This window comes from Nycticebus coucang, chromosome 22, assembly GCF_027406575.1.
Source record: "Nycticebus coucang isolate mNycCou1 chromosome 22, mNycCou1.pri, whole genome shotgun sequence".
Taxonomy (NCBI): domain Eukaryota; kingdom Metazoa; phylum Chordata; class Mammalia; order Primates; family Lorisidae; genus Nycticebus; species Nycticebus coucang.
Genome location: NC_069801.1, coordinates 22,154,378 through 22,162,982, shown reverse-complemented (window position 1 = coordinate 22,162,982; position 8,605 = coordinate 22,154,378). Strand labels below are relative to the sequence as shown.

The window sequence follows — 8,605 nt, the reverse complement described above, 5'->3', positions numbered from 1 at the left end:
TAGACAGACCAGCTTCTGCAGTTCACAGAGCTACTCTGGTCTCTTCCTTTCCTAAGTCTTGTTTGTTCAAGTCTTCTTGAGATTTTTGTGAGATAATTGCCTGTATTCTTCCAATAAATTACCAGCCAGTGCTGATTTCTGTTACATGTAAACTAAAAGGATTTTAACTACTGCAATAAACCAGTGAAGAATTTCACAAATTGCATTCTGCAGAATGCAACGTTCTAAAATGTTAACTTTATTTATTTATTTATATTTGAGACAGAGTCTCATTTTGTCAAACTTGGTAGAATGCCATGACATCATAGCGCACAACAACCTCAAACTCTTGGGCTCAAGTAATTTTCTTGCCTCCCTCCCGAGTAGCTGGGACTACAGGTGCCGGCCACAATACCCAATTATTTTTAGAGAGATCTCACTCTGGCTCAGGCTGGTCTCAACCTGTGAGCTCAGGCAATCCACACGCCGTGGCTTCCCAAGTGTTGGGATTACAGGTGTGAGCCACCGTGCTCAGCTAAGATGTTAACATTTTATACAAGAAAATTATTATTTTGGCCGGGCGTGGTGACTCACGCCTGTAGTCCCAGCGCTGTGGGAGGCCGAGGTGGGTGGATTGTCTGAGCTCAGAGGTTCAAGACCAGTATGAGCAGCAGTGAGCCAGAGTAAGACCCCGTCTCTACTAACAACATCAAAAACAGCCAGCACCACCACAGGAAGAAGAAAATGAACAAAAAAGGAGAACTTAAAACAAAAAAGAATGAACAAGCAAACTGAAATTAAAAGTTAAAAAAAATTAAAAAAAAATAAATTATTTTTTTATTTTCCTACACAACTTTTTACAAGAAAATTCATTTTTTTTTTTTTTTTGAGACAGTCTTATTATGTCACCCTTGACAGAGTCCTGTGGCCTAAAGCTCACAGCTACCTCCAACTCTTGGGCTTAGACGATTCTCTTGCCTCTACCTCCCGAGTAGCTGGGACTGCAGGCACCCACCATGACACCCAGCTATTTTTTTAGTTGCATTTGTCATTGTTGTTAGCAGGCCTGGGCCGGGCTTGAACCCACCAGCCTCAGTGTATGTGGCTGGTGCCCTACTCACTGAGCTACGGCACCGATGCTACAAGAAAATCCTTTTTTTTTTTGCAGTTTTTGGCAGGGGCCAGGTTTGAACCCACCACCTCTGGTATATGGGGCCGGCACCCTACTCCTTGAGCCACAGGCGCCACGCTACAAGAAAATACTTAACGTACTTTATTTCTAAATCATAAAGCAGCACTTATATTAACAGCTATATTAAATGTTAGTTTTTATAATTTTTTTTTTTTTTTGTAGAGACAGAGTCTCACTTTACTGCCTTCAGTAGAGTGCCATGATGTCACAGGACTCACAGCGACCTCTAGCTCTCAGGCCTCAGCCATTCTCCTGCCTCAGCCTCCCACGCAGCTGGGACTACAGGCGCCCGCCACAACGCCCGGCTATTTTTTGGTTGCAGTTCAGCCGGGGCTGGGTTTGAACCTGCCACCCTCGGTACATGGGGCTGGCGCCCTACTCACTGAGCCACAGGCGCCACCCTATAATTTTTTTATTCTTAATAATCTGCCTTTGTGTTTTCGTTTTTTTTTTTTTTTTTTTTTTTTTTTTTTGTAGAGACAGAGTCTCACTGTACCGCCCTTGGTAGAGTGCCGTGGCGTCACCCGGCTCACAGCAACCTCTAACTCCTGGGCTTACGCGATTCTCTTGCCTCAGCCTCCCGAGTAGCTGGGACTACAGGCGCCTGCCACAACGCCCGGCTATTTTTTTGTTGCAGTTTGGCCGGGGCTGGGCTTGAACCCGCCACCCTCGGCATATGGGGCCGGCGCCCTACCCGCTGAGCCACAGGTGCCGCCCTTTCGTTTCCCTCTGTGTCCTGGGTAGAGTGCTGTGGCATCATCGTAGCTCACAGCAACCTCACTCTTGGGCTCAAGCAATCCTCCTGCCTCAGCCTCCCTATTGGAGCCCACCATGATGCCTGGCTAGTTTTTGTATTTTTAGTAGAGATGGTGTTTCCCCATTGCTCAGGTTGGTCTCAAACTCCTGAGCTCAAGCAATCCACCTGCTTCAGCCTTCCAGAGTGCTAAGATTATAGACATGAGCCACCGTGCTCAGCCTTTAAGTGTTCTTTGCCCAAAATTGTCAACAGATTTCATGAAAAACTACCTGTACTACAATGGTCCTTCAATCTAGTTCATTAACAGAGTCAACTGGAGGGTTATTGGAGGATAACTGGGTTGAACATCCCATTCAGCAGGTTTGTGGTGAGGTTTGAGAATCTGCATTTCTACCAAGTTCCTAAGTGACACTGACATTGATGTACTATTATAGTATTTCCCAACTTTGCCTAATTCTAAGAACCACTTAGGGTGCATATGGGTCCCAGGTAATACTTATGACCTATCCTATTATTTTATGGTTACTGGTTCATGTCACATAAATTGGGATTTTAACATACATTTGTGATATTCCTTACTAGTTACATTTACTTTTACCACAACATGATAGAAAAATTAACCACAGGTGTATCATAACAAAAAGACAATGAGTTACCATTTTCACGAAGTTCAGATATATTTATATTAGCCTGTTCCAAAAATTTATTTTATCTTTTAGAGAATTCAAGCTATGATTCTTTCATCTGTGTTTTTTTTTTTTTTTTTTTGTGGAGACAGAGTCTCACTTTATGGCCCTCGGTAGAGTGCTGTGGCATCACACAGCTCACAGCAACCTCCAACTCCTGGGCTTAGGCGATTCTCCTGCCTCAGCCTCCCGAGTAGCTGGGACTACAGGCGCCCGCCACAACGCCCGGCTATTTTTTGGTTGCAGTTTGGCCGGGGCCGGGCTTGAACCCGCCACCCTCGGCATATGGGGCTGGCGCCCTGCTCACTGAGTCACAGGCGCTGCCCTTTCATCTGTGTTTTAAAGTTCCAACTTTTTGCTTGTTTTTAAAATTATCATTAGACTTGCCTTTAATGGTGAAAGTTGTAAAGAAAAAAATTATAATTAGATTGATATTTATTTTTTGAGACAGAGTCTCACTTTGCTACCTCAGTAGAATGCCATAGTGTCACAGTTCATGGCAACCTCAAACTCTTGGGCTTAAGTGATTTCTCTTGCCTCAGCCTCCTGAGTAGCTGGGACTACAGGCGCCTGCCACAATGCCCCGCTATTTTTTTTTTTTAGAGAGGAGGTCTCACTGTGCCTCAGACTGGTCTTGAATTCGTGAGTTCAGGCAATCCACCCACCTCAGATCAATTTTTACTTAAAATAAAATACCTACGTATTACAATGGTACTTCCCTATTGAGGAATCAACTCAGAAACATCAATGTTAATATGGCAATTGTTGATTATAGTCACAAAAGTCTGGGTGCGGTGGCTCATGCCTACAATCCTAGCACTCTGGGAGGCCAAGCCTAAGCTCATGGGTTTGAGAACAGCCTGAGCCAGAGCAAGAGACCTCCTCTCTAAAAAATAGCTGGGCATTGTGGCAGGCACCTTTAGTCCCAGCTACTTGGAATTCTGAGACAAGAGAATCGCTTGAGCCCAAGAGTTTGAGGTTGCTGTGAGCTATGATGACACAGCACACTTGTATCAAGGGTGACAAAATGTGGCTGTCTTAAAAAAAAAAAGTCACAAAAATACTATCATCTACAAATTTAGGGGATTTTGTATGTCTTGTATTTTGGTTATAAATATGCAAAATGGAAGATGTTTATTGCAACTTTTTCCTAAACTAATTTTTTTTTTTTTTGTAGAGACAGAGTCTCACCTTATCGCCCTCGGTAGAGTGCCATGGCATCACACAGCTCACAGCAACCTCCAAATCCTTGGGCTTAGGCGATTCTCTTGACTCAGCCTCCCAAGTAGCTGGGACTACAGGCGCCCGCCACAATGCCAGGCTATAAACTAATTTTTAAATGTTTCAAATTTTGCACTGTTATAAAGATAAAAAAGTGGGCAGCGCCTGTGACTCAGTGAGTAGGGCGCCGGCCCCATATACTGAGGGTGGCGGTTAAAACTCGGCTGCGGCCAAACTGCAACGTGGGTACCTGTTGCCCCAGCTACTCTGAAGGCTGAGGCAAGAGAATCGCCTAAGCCCAAAAGCTGCAGGTTGCTGTGAGCTGTGATGCGACAGCACTCTACTGAGGGCCACAAAGTGACACTCTGTCTCTAAAAAAAGATAATCATAACAATAAATAAGTAAATAAATAAAAGATTTTGGTAGAGGGAGGGTAATGGGTGGGGCCACATCTATGGTGCATCTTAGAATGGGTACAGGCGATTGCACTAATGTACACAGCTATGATTTAACAATAAAAAATAAATAATAAAAAAATAAATAAATAAGAGGCATTTGACATACGGATGACTGTTACGTGAACTTCATCTTTGAGGTGATTTTGTTGTTGGTTACTTGAATCTCAGCACTCACACCTCAGAAGTGTCTATAAACCTTCCAACAGTGGCATTATAATTCAAACGGTTCAGTTTAATAGGCAAGCAAGTTTTGGAAACAGCTTATCTGTATGGGCAAGGTCAATGACTCCTTCAAGCTTTTATCATTTGATGGTCCTAAAGGCCTTTGTTAAATAGTGTCTTGTAACAAATGACTCATCACGATTCTAGGCAAATAATATACTGAACCTGTGAAATGAAAATGTTTTCCTAAATGACCCAAGTATCACCTCAAGTTTTTTTGCCTGGAAGAGTCACACGAGTGTATAAATGTTTAGTTAAGTGTGAGTGCTGTGGCTCATGCCTTTAATCCTGGCATTCTGGGAAGCTGAGGCCGGAGGATTGATTGCTTGAGCCCAGGAGTTCAAGATCAGCTGGAGGAAGATGGAGACCCTGTCTCTACAAAAAAAGAGAAATTGGCCAGGTGCAGTAGCTCATGCCCATAATCGTAGGACTCGGAGGAGGCCAAGGTGGTCGAATAGCTTGAGCTCACAAGTTCGAGACCAGCATGAGCCAGAGCCGAGACCGTGTCTCTACTAAAAATAGAAAAACTGGCTCTGTGCCTATAGCTCGGTGCTTAGGGTGCAAGCCACGTACATTGGGGCTGGTGGGTTTGAACCCAGCCTAGGCCTGCTAAACAACGACAACTATGATAAAAAATGGCCAGGCAGGGGGTGGCACCTGTGGCTCAGTGAGTAGGGCGCCGGCCCCATATGCCGAGGGTGGCGGGTTCAAACCCAGCCCCGGCCAAACTGCAACAAAAAAATAGCCGGGCGTTGTGGCAGGTGCCTGTAGTCCCAGCTGCTCGGGAGGCTGAGGCAAGAGAATCGCGTAAGCCCAAGAGTTAGAGGTTGCTGTGAGCTGTGTGACGCCACGGCACTCTACACGAGGGCGGTACAGTGAGACTCTGTCTCTACAAAAAAAAAAAAAAAAAAAAAATGGCTAGGCGTTGTGGTAGGCGCCTGTAGTCCCAGCTACTTGGGAGGCTGAGGCAGGATTGCTTGACCCCAGGGCTATGAGGTTGTAGTGAGCTATGATGACCTCACTGCACTCTACCTAGGGTATCAGAGCTAGACTGTCTCAAAAAAACAGTAAAAAATTAATTAAACTAGGCCTTAAAGTCTAATTTGAAACAAGTACACACGGGGCAAAGCAAAATATACCCTAAGAAATAATTCCGATATTCCATTACTAACAGACTTGGATCAGCAGGCAGTCCCAAAACCTGGATGCAATTCTCCACTCCTCTGAGGGACTATAGGCAATACATGACTGCTAATTCCAGTTCTCTCCATCTGAAAAATCACATTGATGACTAGTTCCTATGAAGAGTTCTCTAAACCATTTTATAAGTAGTAAATGGTGTTATTAATGATGTTACCTTGAATCACATCTTTCAAAGCAATAATCCATCTCTGTTCTCCAGTTTGCCCCTTGCCTTCATGCTTTGGATTGGGGTTTATCCTTCAAGAAGCTTTCTCTGCACACTTCTATCTAGACTAGGGAGGAGTTTCACAGTGCTTATCACCTTGTGCTTTGTCAGCTCCTTGTGGCAGGGATCTGTCTACTTTATTTTAGCAGTCCAGTAGTGTCTGTCCCTCTACCCTGTTCCACATAGAAGGCAACAGACACAGTTCACTGGTGACAATTTATTATTATGTTAGTAGCACACAGACAAATATTAATTAAACCAGAACTATGTTTACATAGAAATAGGCACTGGTATGTGCCGTTCTATGGGGAATTGTGTGCACTTAATCATCATGGTTTAGCTTTTTGATCTTCTGTTTATGTCGCTCAATTTCTTTCTGTAGGCGCTCAATCTCCCTCTTATGATGACCGATCTCATCTTCATGGTGTTTTTTCAAGGCTGCCAGTTGTTCTTTAGCCTGCGCCCTACAAGGACACAGTGGCTCAGGGTTTAATCTCAATCCTAAACCCTAAAGAGATCTCTAAGCATAACCTATACCTAAGGCAAAGTACAGGAGTCCCAATATCATGGGAGTCTGGCTGGTCATCCTCTTTTAATCCCCCAATCTCTATCTTAAATTGAGGCGTAGCCATCTCAAGGAGATGACTAAAATGATTCCATTTTCCTTGTGCTATTGCCTGAAATTCCATCATTAATGAGCTATTCCTTTCAGAATCCTCTTTACAATTGAAAACCAAGGACATATGACCTACGTCCCCAATGCCTTATCAGAGGAACAACCCAGAGATCTTGAGTTTTGGGGTAGGAGGAGGCACAAAAGGAGGGAGAGAGAAAGGGGTGTGGTTAAAGGACACATATGCATCTCCTACTCCAATTTATCTAGGCCTTTCTTTGCCTAGAAAAGGTGGCCCATTGTCAGGGCCAGAAAAGGAGTCTCTTCCCCAGACAGTAATTTAGCAGTTCAATTTAGGTCTCAAGAAGGGATTAAATTGAAATGTTGGCTCATCCATATTTAGCTTTCAGTTTTCCTTAACTATAAAATGTAGAGGGTCATATATTGGTTCTCTGGTATGGCTGGTTCCATATATGACAATTTTCAATAACAGGCAGAAGGAAGTTCTTCCCTACTCCCCAGTGTGGAAAGAAGTAGACTACAGATAACTCAGGGCTGGGAAAGGGATTAGATAGGCCCAACCCACTCACTATTTCTAAGAGGGAGAGGGATATCTACAGCCCAGGGTCTGGGCTGGACTGAGTAAGGCAAAAGTCTGCAGGAGAGGGTAAAGTCCAATCATAAGCAGGTGCCACCAGCTCCTATGACCCACCTGCTCTGGTGGAATTGGAGATGGGTGAGGGTCTAGAAATAGCTGAGGTCTGAAGCTTTAGGAAATGAACGTGGGCTTGCCAAGTTAAAGTGTGTGGGGAAGAACGAGCATAGAGTGGGTGGTAGGAGGGTGGAAAGCCGAGAGAGTGGCGTTCCGGGTCTGCAAGTATTGGACGGCCAGATCCACACACTGTGTGAAGAAAATGGGGGAATTTCACGGAGACGGGGAGAACTCCACGCAGGGGACGATGGTAATTGATAAAGGAGGAGGGTGAGGCTTGGGTTGAGAGTTCTGGAGACCAGCTGGTGGAAATGGTTTGGGTTTGGGAGCCCTGGACTGTTTAGCCCGGGGGATAAGAGCAATATAGCCGCAACGGCTGGAGTCCTCAAATGTCAGGTTGTGATGTTTTGGGGGACTCTGCTGGGGGAGGAAGCGCCCCAAGACACCAGATAGGGATAGATGGGGCGACTGGAAGTTTAAGGATTGGAAGGCCCTGGAAGACGTAAGGCTGTTCCTGGGACCTGGTGGGCCTCACCGGAAATATCGTTCCTCTTCCGCCTGTTCTTTCTTTCCGAAGGCCCCACCAGCTTCCCGGATCGAGCCCGCGCTCCTGTCGACATTGTTGGGCTACAGAGAGACAGGGATATTACTAAAGATGCGGAAGCAAAGAAGGAACGCGTTCAGGGGTGGGGAGCAGGTACGGCTGCAACATACCTGATCCGAGGCGAAGCCTCGGGCTTGCACGGCCTTTACGCCCCACATGCCAAAGCGCGACCGCACCGCCTGCGCCGAGACTGCCATTTTTGCCAGAGCCGGTCCTCTCTGCCCACTCCCGTGACAGCCTTCCTGAACGCGCTAATGGCGAGAATAGCCAAGCTCCCAATCTATTTGGTGAAGAGGTGGGCGGGAAGAATTTAGGAGTAGCGAATCATTGGAGAGAGAAGGCGGGACTCCCGGAGCTCTTAGCAAATCATGAGCACGAGGTGGGCCTATTTTTAGCCAACCGCGGGCCCAAAGGAATCTGAGAGGCTTCCTCGAGAGGTTGGAGAAAAGGGTAAGGAGAGTGTCAGAGGTCGAAATTTCGGGTCTTGCCACCCGCAGAATGAGGTGTGAACCCACCCCCCGCCCAAGATTCCAATCCTAATGTTCTTGTTTTTTTGAGACAGGGTTTCATGCAGTGGCTCCGGCTAGAGTGCACTGGTGTTACAGCTCACAACAACCTCAAACTCCTCGGCTCAAGTGATCTCCTGCCTCAGCCTCCTAAGTAGTTGACTGTAGGCCAGTGACACCACAGCTGACTAATTTTTGTTTTTGTAGAGATAGGTCTCACTTTTACTCAGACTGGTCTTTTTTAATT

The 8,605-nt window shown here is 45.6% G+C and overlaps 1 protein-coding gene across 1 annotated transcript; it reads right to left on the bottom strand.

The window, feature by feature from the left end:
* Positions 1-6,125: 6,125 nt before the first annotated feature.
* ATP5IF1 (ATP synthase inhibitory factor subunit 1) lies at positions 6,126-8,121 on the bottom strand. Its single transcript, XM_053575824.1, has 3 exons — positions 7,963-8,121; positions 7,784-7,875; positions 6,126-6,387 (listed from the first exon to the last, which is right to left on the bottom strand). The coding sequence occupies exons 1-3, from the start codon at positions 8,047-8,049 to the stop codon at positions 6,246-6,248; spliced, it is 321 nt and encodes a 106-aa protein (XP_053431799.1). The 5' UTR covers positions 8,050-8,121; the 3' UTR covers positions 6,126-6,245.
* Positions 8,122-8,605: the final 484 nt, after the last annotated feature.

Coding starts and splice junctions, on each gene's coding strand:
- ATP5IF1 (XM_053575824.1), bottom strand. CDS start 8,049: ATGGCAGTCTCGGCGCAGGCGGTGCGGTCGCGCTTTGGCATGTGGGGC. Junction 7,876..7,962: donor GAGGCTTCGCCTCGGATCAG/GTATGTTGCAGC, acceptor GTCTCTCTGTAG/CCCAACAATGTCGACAGGAG. Junction 6,388..7,783: donor GAAGAGGAACGATATTTCCG/GTGAGGCCCACC, acceptor GTGTCCTTGTAG/GGCGCAGGCTAAAGAACAAC.